This window comes from Pseudopipra pipra, chromosome 27 (assembly GCF_036250125.1).
Source record: "Pseudopipra pipra isolate bDixPip1 chromosome 27, bDixPip1.hap1, whole genome shotgun sequence".
NCBI lineage: Eukaryota > Metazoa > Chordata > Aves > Passeriformes > Pipridae > Pseudopipra > Pseudopipra pipra.
The window spans coordinates 5084658-5098768 of NC_087575.1; the positions used below are offsets into that span (position 1 = coordinate 5084658).

At 69.9% G+C, this 14111-nt stretch overlaps 2 protein-coding genes across 2 annotated transcripts; both read right to left on the reverse strand.

Moving 5' to 3' along the window:
- Nucleotides 1–2425: 2425 nt before the first annotated feature.
- MAP1S (microtubule associated protein 1S) lies at nt 2426–10814 on the reverse strand. Its single transcript, XM_064637541.1, is given in 8 exon segments — nt 2426–4073; nt 4330–4547; nt 4664–6509; nt 6512–7867; nt 8285–8425; nt 8540–8622; nt 9235–9336; nt 10623–10814. Coding segments are annotated over 8 exon segments (4065 nt in total). The 5' UTR covers nt 10786–10814; the 3' UTR covers nt 2426–3917.
- A 566-nt stretch (nt 10815–11380) lies between these two features.
- Nucleotides 11381–13284, reverse strand: LOC135403495 (cocaine- and amphetamine-regulated transcript protein-like). Its single transcript, XM_064637586.1, has 3 exons — nt 12623–13284; nt 11775–11858; nt 11381–11666 (listed from the first exon to the last, which is right to left on the reverse strand). The coding sequence occupies exons 1-3, from the start codon at nt 13058–13060 to the stop codon at nt 11559–11561; spliced, it is 630 nt and encodes a 209-aa protein (XP_064493656.1). The 5' UTR covers nt 13061–13284; the 3' UTR covers nt 11381–11558.
- Nucleotides 13285–14111: the final 827 nt, after the last annotated feature.

Consider the following 14111-nt stretch of genomic DNA (forward strand, 5'->3'; position numbering starts at 1 on the left):
ACCTGCAGCGCGGGGGTCTCGGGGGGCAGGGGAGGGTGCGGGCAGCACCGGGAGCGGGATTTTGGGAGGGGGCACCGCATCGGTGCGCGGTGAGAGGGGCTTTATTAAAAGGGGGGCGGGGGCTGCGGGGCGGGGTGCGCTGCAGCGGGGGGGTGCCGCGCTCGAGGGGGGCGCGGGGGGCCCGGTGGCGGGGGGCAGGAGGGGATGATGCTGCGGGGGCGGCGGCGGCGGGGGGGGCACCGCGCGGGAGCGGCACGGCGGGGGGCTGCACGGCGGGACCCCGCTGCGGGGCGCGGGGGCCGGGGGTCGCTCCCCGCTCCCCGCGGGACTCACCTGCGGGGCCGCCTCAGCCGCCGCCCCCGCCCCGGCCCCGCTCCCGCTCCGGCCCCGCCGCCGGGACCGCGCCGCGGCCGCCCCGGCCACGCCCCCTCCCGCCGCGCCGCGCCCCCATTGGCTGCCGCGCCCGGCAGCGGTTACAGCAGCCCGCGGCCGCCGCCTCTGATTGGCTGAGCCGCCGCCGCGCCGCGCGCGGGGAGGGGGCTCATTTGCATCTTTTAAAGCGGCCGCCGCCCCGAAAAGCGCCCGGGGAGGGGCGGGAGCGGAGCCGTGCGGGGCGGGGGGAGCGGAGCGATGCGGGGCGGGAGCGGAGCCGCCTGAACGGGAGAGCCGTCCCCGCGGCTGTCACCGTCCGGGGGGCTGTCACCCCCCTCCCCGGGCTGCCACACCCCGCGCTGGCCCCCCCCATTCTCCCCGCGCTCGGGGTGCTGCTCGCGGTACAGCCACCGCCGCGACCCCCCGCGGAGGACCCTCGCCGGCTGCCGCCGCACCCTCTGCGGTGCCGGGCTCGCCCCCCCCCCCCCCGCGCCCCGGTGCCACCCGGTGCCGCGCTCGCCTCTGAGCTCATGCCCCGGCTCCGGCTGACACCGGCGCAGCTGCGGGCACGGAGGCGGGTGGGGGGGCCCGGGAGGGGGGGGCCACATTCCCGTCGGGAATGAACCCAGCATCAACCCAACCAGCCCGCGGTGCCACCGGAGCCGGGGCAGCGGGGACGTCACGCGGCGGCTCCGGTTACGGTCCCTTTTGTCCCGTCCACACCTGGCAGGTGTCCCCGCGGTGAGGTGGCACTGCCAGGACGAGCCTGTGCCACCGCGGCGGCCCGGTGGGGTCTGGAGGCTGGGGATGGAGGGGGCGGTGGGTTGGGGACCCCTCCCCACCCCGCGCACGGCTCAGCCAGGATCGGGCCTCTGCCGGCGCTGCCACCGCGGTCACTGTCGCCTCGGTGCCCCCGCGGTGTCCCCCGGGGCGCTGGCAGCTGCCAAGGGGGTGGCGATGCTGGAGAAGCCCCCCCGGTGCCGCCGGAAAGGGGCTGGGACCCCCCCCTCCCCACGGCCACCCTGGACTCAGCACCGGGAGCCACCAGGACCGGTCACAGCAGTGGGAAACACTGGAGGGGGGGGTCGGAGGGGCCTGGGGGGACAGCGACATCGCTGGGGACACCCCCGGCTTTGGGGAGCAGAACGAGGGGCCAAGGGAGTGAACCCCCCCAGCAGAGCCCCCTCCCCGAAACACCCCCTGGCCCCACTGCCGGAGCACCGGGCCTGGGAACGGAGAGATTTTGGGGAAGGGGGGGGTTGGAAGAGGAATTTGGGGGTGGGAAGGGGAGGTCTGGGGTGGGTATGGGGGATTGAGGGGGGCGTGGAGGGTTCGAGGGGGGCTTTGTTCCCCGGTCCTGCCAGGCTCGTGCTGCCCGCGCAGGGGTGGGGGCTCAGCACAGGGACGTGGGACCCCCCCCCAGCACCGAGGAGGCTCCAACGCCCCCCCCGAGCCCCCCCACGCTGCGGGGGCCGAGCGCAGCGGCTGCAGCCCCCTCCTCGGCGGGCCGGGGGCGGCGGGGATGGGGATGGCAGGGCTGGGGACGGGGATGCAGTTGTCATGGCAACCCCGCATCCAGCCTCAGCCTCGGCTCTGCCGCACCAGCCCCGCAGAGCAGCCACCCCCCCCCGGCCCCTCTACAACCCCCCCCAGGGCGATCCCTGGATCCCCCCCAAGCCCCCCAACCCCTCTCCCATCACAGGGTGCACCCCCAGAGCCCCCCCCCACCCCCAGTGCCGAACCCAGCCCAGCCTTCACATCCCCCCCCAAGAACCAGGGGGGACCCCCCCCCAAACACCCCAAATCCACGGGGGCCCCCCAAAACCCCCCAACTCCTCTCCCAGCCCAGATCCCCCCCTCCCACACCGAGCCCAACCCACCCCTCACCCCATCAGCCCCCACCCCATGGTGCCACTCCCCAATCCCACGGGATCCCCCCAAACCCCTCTTCCACCCCCGGGTACCCCCTGCACACCCCAGGGCTGAGCCCAACCCAGCCTTAACCTCCCCCTAAATCCACGGGACACCCCCCTTCCGACACAAGACACAAAAATAACTGGGAATTATTCTCTTTAATGCTCATTTTCCACACATTTGCCAAACGGGATCGTGGCGTGCAAGACAGGGGAGAGTGTGCTGGGTCCATGGGCAGGGCTGGGGGGTGAGGAGGGTGTCACAGCCCCCCCACCCCGACACCCCCCAACCTCCAAACCTTCCAGCCAAGAAAAAAATATATAAAGCACTAAAGGTGAGACATTCAGTGCCCCCTCCCCGAACACGTAGGACGATACAATCAAAGGTAAAATGCCCCCACGGGCACCAGGGTGGGGGGGCACAGATAAATAACACCACTACCTCCCCTCCCCCCCCCAAAAACAAAAAAAAAAAAGGTTTGGTTTCTTCAGTTTTCGCTATTTTTGTCTCGCTTTATTTTTTTTTCCTTTTTTTTCTTAAAAAGTCATTACAAAAAGAGCCATCGAGGAGCCTCCTACAAAAGGGGTTAGTGTTTGTCCCAGGTGGGGACTGGGGGGCTAAGGAGAGAGGGGGGGTCACATCCTGCCTCCCCCCCCCCCATCCACTCCCAGCCCAGCCCCCTCCCCCCGTGCTCTCCTCTCATAAAACCCCTTAAAAATTGCACGTGACGTTTGGTTTTTAACAGCTTTCAGCAACTCAGGGGGGTGGGGCTGGATGGGGGGGCTGCCTCCCACCCCCTCACCCGAAAACTGGCGGGTGAGGGAGGGGGGGCCTTCCCCCAGCTCCCCCCAAAATCTTGGAGGGGGGGGGGGGGAAGGGTCAGACCCCACCATTTCTGCTGCAGGGGGGGAAGAGCCATCAGTGCAGCGAGTTGCCAGGTCTCAGGGGGAGGATGGGCCCCCCCCACTGCTGCACATGAGGTGGGAGGGGGGACACATCTGTTTTTGGTGGGGGGAGGTGGGGGAACAACCCCTTTTGGGGGGGTCACAATGCCAGGGACGAGGCTGCAGGAGCAGCCCCCCAGGCTCCTGCCCCCTGTGCTGCCCCTCAGAGATGGGACCCCCCAGGTTGTGCCCCCCCCCAGGAGACTCACCCCCCCCCACGAGGAGCAGGGCAGTGGGTATGGGGGGGCTGTGACTTGTCCAGGGAAGGGGAGAAAACAACAAAACACCAAAATTTACCCTGTTAAATAGAGCTGCCCGTCGGGGAACGGCTCAGCACCGCTGCTGCATGGGGGGGGGTCACATCCTGCCCCCCAACCTCCCCCCAGAGCAGGGTGACCCCTCCCCAGCTGGTCCCTCACCCCCCTCCCCGGGCTGGCGGCGGGTGCAGAGCGTGGCTGGCGTGGGCATGCGGGGACCACGTGGTGAGGGGGGTGTGGGGGGGGGGGCTGTGGGCCTGGGGGACCCCGGGGAGCCCCCCCCAGGTCCTTGGGGAGCCCCCTGTCCCTCCCCTCCGAGCCACAGTGGCTTCACAGCCCTGAGTGCGGAGGGAGGGGAGGGGGGGCTCCCGGAGGAGGAGGAGGAGGAGGAGGGTGGGGGTGAAGCCCACGCTGTGTCCCCCCCACCCCCTCAGAACTCCACCTTGCAGGCAGGGAAGGTCTCATCCTGCATGGCCACGGTGCTGTTGCTGCCCAGCACCGTGATGCCCAGCTCCTGCTGCCGGTCGTGGGTCTCCTGGTACCACTCGTGCATCACCAGCGAGTCGAAGGTGGGGATCAAGGTCACCTGGGGAGACACCGGGGACACCTCCTCACCCTCCCCCTGGCACTGGGAAGGGGCCAATCCCAACATTTCAGGGACCAACGTCACCTGCAGGGACACCCAGCACACCCTGCCACCCCCCAGGACTGGAAGGGGCTGATCCCAACCCACCCTGCCACCCCCCAGGACTGGAAGGGGCTGATCCCACCCCACCTTGCCACCCCCCTAAACACCAGGAAGGGGCTGATCCCCCCCGCCCCAGGCACCCGTGGGGGCTCACCTGGATGTCGCTGCCCCACTGGTGCTTGCCGCTGAGGAGGGCGTCGAGGAGGGGCCGCAGGACCCCCTCCTTCAGGTGGTCGTCCCCGCTGACCACGTAGCAGAGGGAGCGGACGCGCCGGAAGAACTCCTCGTCCACGGTGCGGGCGCTCCAGGAGCCGGGCAGGTACGCCAGGTCCACGTAGACGGGGGGGCCCTGGGGGGCTGTGGCCCGTGTGCCTGTCAGGAGGAGGGGGACACGGTGGTCTGCAGCAGCCCCTGAGCCTCCCAAACCCACCGCTGGTGTCCCACAGGGGACCCCAGAGCGGGAGCCCCCCCCGTCCCCCGCCCCGTACCTGCGGGTGATGCCCGGCCCGCTCCCGCCGCCGGCCGGGCTCCAGCGCCACGGGTGGTCCCGGGGGTGCGGGGGTCCCCGAGGGAGGGGCCCTTCTTGTCCCCGGGGAGCAGCCTGGCCTTGTCCCCGCCGTCCCGGGCCGAGCTGGCGGGACCCCTGGCCTTGGGGGCCGAGGAGGGGTGTCGGGGGGGCTCGGCCTTCGGGGTGGCGGGCGCGGAGCCCACGCGGGACGGGATCCTCTTCGCTTTGCCGGGGGGCTCCTTCCTGCCGGGGGGCAGCGCCTCGGGGTCCACCATGCAGATCCCGGGCTGGGCGGGGATGGGGCAGGGGTCCTTCAGGGGGGCCGGCAGAGGGTCGCAGGCTCTGGCCACGGCGCGGGGCGGCCGCTCCGAGTCCTCGTCCGACTCCAGCCCGTCGGCCAGGAGGGAGGGACAGTCCTCGGTGGCTGGGGGGATGTCAGAGTCGGAGAGGGTGGGCAGCGACTCGCTGACGGAGGTGGGGGGGGTCTCCCCGGGGCGGCCCCGGGGCGGCACCAGCTCCTGTGACGGGTCACTGTCCGACAGCTCCCGGGGGCTGGCGGCGGCCGAGGGCGACCGCTCGGACTTGGGGTGCTCGAACTCGCAGGGCGACACCAGGCACAGGTCCACGTCGTGGGGGGACTCGGAGCGGCGGCCGGGCCGTGGTGCCACGTCCCCGTCGGCCCAGGGCGGGTGGTGGCAGGGCCGCAGCGGCAGTGACAGCCCCCCTTTGGCAGGCTCCGGCTCCGGCGTGTCCCCCGTGCTCCGGGAGCCCCGGCCCTCCTCCGGGGGGGACTCGCTGACCGGCGGCAGCACCTGCTCGAAGGAGACCGAGAGCGACTCGTCCACCTCGGTGGAGTGTGGGGAGCCCACCTCGGCCGGCAGCGAGGGCGTGGTGATGGTGGGGGACACGTCGGGGACTTCATCCTTGAAGGGGCTGAGGGACAGACACCCCACCTGCTTCTCCTGCCCCAAGCCATCCTGCCCGGCCTTGCCCCCGCCCGCCGGCCACGCGTTGGGCTGCCGGGCGGTGCCGGTGCCCGGCTCCTCCGCGCCGTCGTCCACCGGGGACTGGTGGAAGGGCGTGTGCCCGGCGCTGGCCGGCCCCGAGCTGGCCGGGGACATCATCTCCAGGGTCTTCTCCTCGGAGCTGCCACAGGGGTCCTCGGCGCCCTCGGGGCCGTGGTTGAGCAGCCCGGTGGGCGTCAGGTCGAAGTTGACGCTACGGTCGCTCTTGGGGGTCTTGGCCATGGGCGAGGGGGGGCACACAGCCCTCAGGGGGCTGCTCTCCAGGTAGTGGAGGCGCTGGGGGCTGTCGGGGTCCTCCAGGCCGTTCTCCAGGCAGGAGGAGTCCCCCAGCCGCCTGGCCCCCCCGTTCTCCAGGGATAAAGGCTCCAGCTCGCTCTCGGCCGTGGCGATGCCCTCGTCCGTGGATTCCTCCTTCCTCCTCCTCCCGCCGGATCCCGGCTCCCGCTCGGCCTCCGGCAGCATGTCCTCGGGGGAGGAGGACTTGGAGCCATCCGACGTCCCCGGATCCTTCCTGGCACCCGCCTCCCGCGGGGTTTTAGCCTTGGGTTTCTCCAGCTCCTTCTTGAGGGGCGGCTTCTTGATGCTGCCGGCCTTGGCCAGGGGTTTGCGGGTCTCCGGGACCGGCGTTTTCCGTGCTGGAATCTTGGCCGGAGCCTTGGCCTCTGCCCTGCTCTCCTTCGTGTCCTTCCGCAGCGTCTCGGCCTTCGCCTCCTTCTTCACCACCTTCACCTCCTTCTTGGCCTCCCCTTTCCCCTCGGCCCCCTCATCCTTCTTTGGCAGCTTCTTCTCCTCTTTCTTGGGAACTGGCTCCTTCTTGGAGCCGCTTTCTCCTTGTTCAGCTTCACCTTCATGTCTCCCTTCGCCTTCTCCACCGCAGAGTCTGCCTTGGCTCGAGCATCCTTGGCTTTCTCCTCTTCCAACCCCGTTCTGGCCGTCTCCCCCATGGATTTTGGCTTCTCCTTGGCCCCAGCCTTCACCTCCTTCTTCTCCACCTTCGGAGTCTTCTCCTTGGGCACCGGTGCCCCGGCTTCCACCAGGCTGAGCTTGGAGCCCGACTTCAGGCTCTCCTTGCTCTCCGCCCTCCTCTGCTTCAGCGGCTTCTCCAGCGGGGACGCCGACACCCCCTTCAGATCGTTCTTGGTGACCACGGGGTGCTTGAGGAACTCCAGGTGCTTCACCTTCTCCAGCCCCTCCAGGATGCGGGCCTGGGGGGTGCAGCCGGGGAAGAGCACCCGGATGATCTTCTCGTAGCGGCTCACGGGGTGCCAGACGAGCAGGACGCACACGGAGGTCAGGCACTGCAGGGGCAGGTCCTGCTCCTTGGGGTACCCGTTCCCCGCCCACTGCTGCAGGAGGAACTCCAGCTCCTTGGTGCCCTTCACGGGGTTCAGCACGTACATGTCCAGCCGGCCCACTCCCATCTTCTGGAAGAGCACGGTGGGCTCGGCGCGGGGGCCGCTGTCCCGGGCCAGCAGGTTGGGGCGGATGCCCAACTTCTCCAGGTAGTGCAGGGTCAGGGCGGCCTCGTCGCAGCTCTTCAGCACCCGGGAGTTGCCCTCGATGTCCTTCAGCTTCTCGGAGGCGTTGAGGAAGACGACGCCCAGCTCCGGGGAGATGAGGTTCTTGGCCCAGTCCCCGTTGCCCTGGGAGCTCTGGGACTGGGATGGGTCCTCCTCCAGCTCGGCCAGCTTCCTCTGGAGCAGGCTGTTGATGCCAGGCAGGCTGTCCGTGCCCGCGTGCGTCACCAGGATGGAGTCGATGCGGTCCAGGTGCCGGACCAGCTTCCAGAAGGAGGATTTGGGGTTGGAGCCCCCGTTGACCAAGACGTTGAAGCCGTTGACGGCAAAGAAAGCAGAGTCCCCTCTCCCGCCCGGGAAGATATAGCAGCAGGGCTTGGAGAGCTTGAGGAATCCCACCATGGTGGGGGGCTCCAGGAGGTCGAAGGGGGACTGGGGCTCCAGCGACTCCGACAGGTACTCCATGAACTCCTCCAGCCCCTCCATCTCCGGCAGGACGCAGCCCGGGTTGTAGCGCAGCTCGATGAAGTCCTGGAGGTTGTGATGCTCCAGGCCCGAGTCCCTCCACTCCCCAAAATCGGGGCAGCTGATGGTCAGCCTGGCCTTGGCCGAGGGGTCCGCGGAGCTCAGGATCTCCCCCACCTGTGAGAGGATGGGGACAGCCGGGGCTTTAGGGGGGAGGTGGCACCAGGGACAGCGATGTGACAGCCACGGGGAGGGGGGGCCCTGCCTCACCACCCTTCCCTGGGGATCCCACATTCCCATTACCCACAAAGGGGGGGCCCTTCCCTGGTTCCCTCCCAGCCCTGCTGTGGCTCAAGGCCGGGATGTGGCCCCCCGCAGCGTGGCAGTGAGGAGGGGACACTCCAGCAGCCCTCTGGAGCAGCAGCTGATCCATCCTCCTCCCGCTGCCGTGCCCGAATCCCGCCCAGACGCCGGCGACGTGCGCAGACAGCGGCTCCGGCAGCGCCCGCCCGCAGCCCCCCCGGGAGGGGAGAGCGGGGAGGAGGGGGGGGACAGGCAGCTCCTTCCCGAGGCTCCCCCCCCGGAGCACCACACCTCCTTATCCGTGAAGATCTGGATGAAATCCCGGAGGGAGAAGCAGCCGGTCTGCAGCATCAGCTCCCCCGTGTCCTCCACGCAGGGCCCCGCGAACACGAGCAGCTTGTGCTGCGATGCATCCGTGATGAGGTTCCGCAGCTGGGGACGGAGGGGACGTGAGGACGGGGGGGGACGTGAGGACGGGGGGGGGACGTGAGGACAGAGGGGACGCGGGGACGGCACTTGGATCCACCCCAGCAGTTCCCAGCTCACCTCGTCGCACAGCGACTTGTCGGAGGGGTTGAGCAGCACCAGGGTCTCCAGAACATCCCCGCGGTGGTGGAGGGTCCTCTGACCTGCCGGGAGCAAGGGCTGACCCCCACCCTCCCCAAAATCGGGCTGCACCCCCACCTGGGCCTCGTGGCGGGGGTGGCAAGGCCAGAGCCTGCCCGGTATTCCGGAGGAAGAGGGACAGCCGTGATCCCGCTCCGGACACCGCGGGGGCCAAAGGACACGTTTCCCGTGTCCTTCCTGCCACTGGGAGGGGAGGAAAGGCAGGGGGGGCGGGCTGGGGGAGCCCCTTCTGCCCCCCCAGACAACACAGTGAGTCCTGGGTGCTCCCGGGGGCAGTCTGGGGGTGAACTCCCTTCCTAAGCAGGGAACCACCCACTGGAGACCAAACTGACCCTGCCGGGGGTGGGACCTGGAGGGGCGGGAAAAAGGCACCAGAGCAGCCCCAGCTCCATCTTCTCCATTCCCTTCTCCCATGGAAAATCACATCCCACCCCGGGCTGGGAGAAGGAAGCGGCTCCTCACGTGGGGGGATCACGGGGTTTGGATGGGGGGGTGAGCACAAAGCCAAGGCTGTTCCCACAGAAAGCTGGGGGCGGGAGGGGGGGTCCCACAGAAGCAAGGGGGTCCCTCCAGCTCCTGGGGGGGTTTTCCCCCCTTTCTCCCCCCCGTTTCACCTCTCACGATGCTGGAGAACGTGGCCGAGTGCCGGGACACGAAGAGCTTCAGCTGCTCGTCCAGGTTGCAGGAGGTGAGGTCGATGTCCCACGAGCGGATCCCTGCGGAAAACAGGGGCCAAAAATTCGGGGAAGGGGAGGGGGGGGCTCAGCACCCACCAGCACCCACACGGTGCCGGTGGGGACTGTCCCCACAATATCCCCTCCCCCCGATACTGCCCTTCTCACCTCACCCTGAGCTGGTTTTGGGGGTCCCCAAACCCACCCGGCCCCCGACACACCGACACCTGGCCGGCAGGTGAGCGCCCTGCGCGGTGACTCACGGCAGCACCGGCTGTGCCAGCGCCAAATCCCAACCCCCCGGGGCACGGAGCACCTCTGCCAGCGCCTCTTCAAAGGGGGTAATTAAGGAATTAACGGCGCCGGAGGATTCGGCACACGCCGGGCTCGACCTGCCGGCACCGGGACAGGCACTCTTAGAACACCGAGAGGCAGCCCCAAAACACCCCCTCAGGGCTCCCCACGGGGGTTTGGGGGTCTGGCAGCCCCCCCCAAACCGCTCCCAGTAACGGCCACCGAACCGGGGGCGGTGGCGTAACCGGGGGTTGCACAACCGTTGGGGTTTGGGGGGGTTTGGGAGGTTCAGGGCTGCCCTCGCGGGGGGACGGTCCTGCCACGGGGGGACAATGGGTCAGTCCCGGCAATGTGAACACCCCCCCCTCGCCGGGATTTTGGGGATCTGCTCCAATGTGGGGTGTTCGATGTCACGGCCTGAGACACCACCACCCCCCCCCCCCCAGCTCAGGGAGGGGCAGGAGTGGGACGGGGGGGCTGGAGGGGATCCCGGCGGCTCGTGGGGTGAATCCCTGGGGGCTCGGGGCAGGAAAAGGGGCAGATCCTGGAAATGTAGGGGAGCAGATCCTGGGGATCCAGGGCGAGCAAATCCTGGGGGGTCTGGGGCTGGGGAGGAAGCAAAGCTTGGAGACCCAAATTCTGGGGATTTGAGGGGGCAGATCGTGGGAGTTTAGGGGGGCAGATCCCGGGGGCCTGGGAGGGGGGGGGCAGATCCTGGAGCTGAAGGGCAGAAAAAGGGGCAGATTCTTGAAAACAGAGGGGCAGATCCGGGGGTCTGGGGGCAGGAAAGGCGGCAGACCCTGGGATTTTAGGGGAGCGCATCCTGGGATTCCAGGGGGCCAGATCCCGGGGGACCCGGGGCAGGAAAGGGACAGATCCTGGGATTTTAGGGAGGGGCAGATCCCGGGGGGTCTGGGGCAGGAGGGGCTGCCCGGGGTGGGGGAGTCAACCCCGGGAGGCCCCTGCGGAGGAGGGACGTTGGGAGGAAGGACCCCCACGGGGTCCGCGGCCGGAGCATCATCGCGCGGTCTCACCTCGCTCCAGCTGCTGCAGCGCCGCGGCCCTGAGGCCGGGCCGGTGGCAGCCGCCGCCCACGATGGCGAGCAGGGAGAAGCGGCCGCGCGGCCCCGGGGATGCTGCGGGAGCGGCGGCGGGAGCGGGGGCCGGAGGGGCCGCGGGCACCGGAGCCGCCGCCATCTTCGGGCGCCCCCCGCCCGCTTAACGGCCACGCCCCCTTAACGGCCGCGCCCCCTGCGTCACCGCCGCTCCGACCCGCCCACTGATGTCACCGCCAGCCAATGGCCACCGGCCGAAGGGGAGCGGGTGGGAGGGGCGGAGGTGGGCGCGGGGCGGGGTCTTAAAGGGGCAATGGCGGGGTGGGGCGGAGGGATGGGTCCCGCGCGGTGCGCGATGGGCCGGGTGAGCCCTCGCGTCCTCCTGCCCTCGGGTGCTCCATCCCTCCGCCTCCGGAGGGTCGGGGGTCATCGCTACTGTAATAGGAGCCCCCCCTAGACCCAACCCTCAGCCCCCCTTCCTCGCTCTGGCAGCGTTCCCGCTCCCCTGCCCCGCATCCCACCCCGGCCTCGGGTGGACCCGCCGCAGGATGTGACCCACCCTTCCCACCATCCCCCCGGTGTCCCCCGTCCCCCAGCCCTGCCCCAGCCTCAGGTGGGTGCCCCACGTGGACCCGCAGCAGAATGTGACCCACCCTTCCCATCCCCGCTCAGAACCCCTCCCGGCGGCAGAGGGGGGGCTGGCACCCCAAAATCCCCGCACAAAGCAGTCAGGAGGGTGAATTCAATCATTTAATGTGTCCCACCCCAGCCCCACAGCCCAGGCACCCGAGGGTGCTGTGCAGGTCCATCCCGGTGCGGGGAGGGGGCTGGGGGCCCGCGGCTCCCCCTCCCCTGCGCGGGGCACAGGCGGGTGGCAGCTGGTGTCCCCCGGTGTCCCCCGGTGTCCCCGATCCCTCAGGAGCACTTGAGGATGAAGAGGTTGCAGGAGGTGCCGCGGGGGCAGCTGCAGAGCTTCCCGATGCGCGCCCCACGCCGCACCGCGCACGGCTCCCCGGGCTCGCACTGCGGGACCGCACCGTCAGCCCCGGCACCCGGAGGGGGTTCGGGGGTTTGGGGGGTACCCCCCGAGCGCCCAAGGTGAGCACCCACCGCCCCCCAGCCCCGCCGTACCGAGGGCACCCAGCTCAGCCTCTTTTCCAGCGCCGGCGGATCCCTGGTCCCGAGCTTCTCCAGCACCTCCTGCAGCACCTCCACCTGCCGGACACACACCGGGACACCGCGAGCTCCTGGGACATCCCGGGGCTCCGGGCCGGGTCACCCCGAGTCCCCCAGGGGCTCTGGATCTGCATCACCCTGAGCCCTCCAGATCCTTTCACCCTGAGTCCCCGGGAATGTCCATGGGCTCTGGATCCTTGTCCCTCCAAGGCCCCCAAGACATCCCTGGTGTCTGGATCTGCATCACCCTGAGTCCCCGGGAATGTCCAGGGGTTCTTGTCAAGCCAAGTCCCCCAGGATTCTGTGCCATCCACTGAGGATCATCCCCATCCCCTCCCGTGCCTGGCTTTATCTGGGTCAGGAATCAGGGCTGGGGCAGGATCGGGGGGCTCAGGGCAGGGCTTAGGGTGCATCCCGCCCCCCACGACCCCACCCCAACACGCCCCACCCTGCACAGCATCTCCCATCCCCACCCCCGAGCCAGAGCAGCCCGTCAGGACAGGGCAGGGAAGGGAACACCGGGTAAAATTCCCCAACCCGGCAATTCCCACGTGCTGCGGGATGTCCCCGGTGCTGCTCCTGCGAGGAGCCCCCCGAGTGCCCCACAGCAGCGGCACAAAACCAAAAAAAGTGGTGGAATCTCAGTTTCCCCCTCCCGAATTCCCCAAGAACACCCCGGCACGGCCAGAACCGGCCCCCAAACCGGGGTGGTGGGAGCAGGAGCACCCTGAGGTGCCCCAGAGCCGCACGGGGGGTGCTGAGGACCCCCTTCCCCGCTCCCCCCACTGCCCCAGCCCCTTTACCAGCTCCGTCTCCTCCCGGCTCTGCCCGGGCAGGCTCAGGGGGGGAAGGACCCCCGGCACTGGCTCGGGGGTGCCCAGCAGGATGAGGCCAGAGCCCAGCAGGCAGAGCAGGCAGAGCCAAGGGTGTCCCATGTTCCCGGTGCTGGAGCCTCCCTGGAATCTCATGGAAGTGTCGGGCTCAGCTTTATATCCCCCAGCCCCCGCCAGCCCCCGGCGTGGGCAAACACCCGCTGACGCAGAGCCGTGTGTCCCCCCAGCCCTGTCACCGTCACCAGGCTGGACGGGGGGACACATCCCCGGGAGACGCATCCCTTGGGACACAGGAGCCGGCGGGATGGACGTCAGCACCGCGGCCAGGGAGGGACCCCCAGGGCGACCCCCCCGCCCCGCAGCCGGGCAGAGGCCGCCGCCAATTCCCTGAGCAAACACGGGGCTCATCCCGGCTGGATCATCCCGGCGCGTCCCCCTGGACACGGCGCAGACGGGGGGCAGGTGGGTCTCACAAACAGATTTATTGCAAAGCTGGGGACAGGCGGGGGGGGGACAGACAGGGGGACGCGGGGGGACTAAAGCCTTGTTGCCCCAGTATCCACAGGGGAGTCCCCCAGTGCCACCGCATCCCTTTGTGTCCCACGTCCTCCCCCACGCGCCCCCCCGGGGTCCCTCAGTCCCGCAGCATCACTGTGGGGCCCCTTCGTGTCTCACAGCCCCCCCCCCCCGGTCTCCTTGTCCCCCCCGAGGGTTCCCCGGTCCCTCTGCATTCCGGCGGGGTCCCCGCTGTCCCGCAGCCCCCCCAGGTCCTGTCCCAGGCCAGGACCCGCATCACAGCCCCGCATCACAGCCAAGCATCCTCCTCCCCCTGCTCCTCCTCGCTGGGGGCCTGGGGGTCCCTGCCGTGGGACCCCTCCCTCGGAGGGTCCGGGGGGAGCCACGTCCAGTCCCTTCGATCTGGGCAAGTCCAGACCCCCCAGCCCCGGGCCGGGCCGGTTTAGTGGCCCCCAGCCCCGGTGCGGTCGCCCTCAGACCAGCCCGGTCCTGGTTTGGTAGCCCCGGTCCAGCTCAGCCCCCCGAAAGTGGTCCCGAAGCCCCGCCCAAACCCCCGCCTACCACGCGCGGACCCCTCTGGGTAATGTAGTCCCCGCCCCAACGGAGATCCGCGACTTCATTTCCCAGGGGTCTTTGCGGCGGGGAGAGCGAGCGCCCCCTGCTGGGGCGGAGGTCCGAGAGGCGGGAGCGCCGCCACCCGTGTGATGAGTTGCGGCCGTGTTCGGACTCGGGGGCTCAGCGGGGTCGGGGAGGGGGGACAGGGCGCGGTGGGGACACGCACAAGGCGCCAGCAGCGCCGCGGACGGGTGGCAGCGTGGGGACACGTGCCACGAGGGAGGAAAACTGAGGCACAGCGTGGGCGCTCCCCGCGACCCCGGGGGACACGCACCGGTCGGGACCCGGGGGCCCGGACGGGGCAACCCGGTGTGGAAAACCCCGGGAT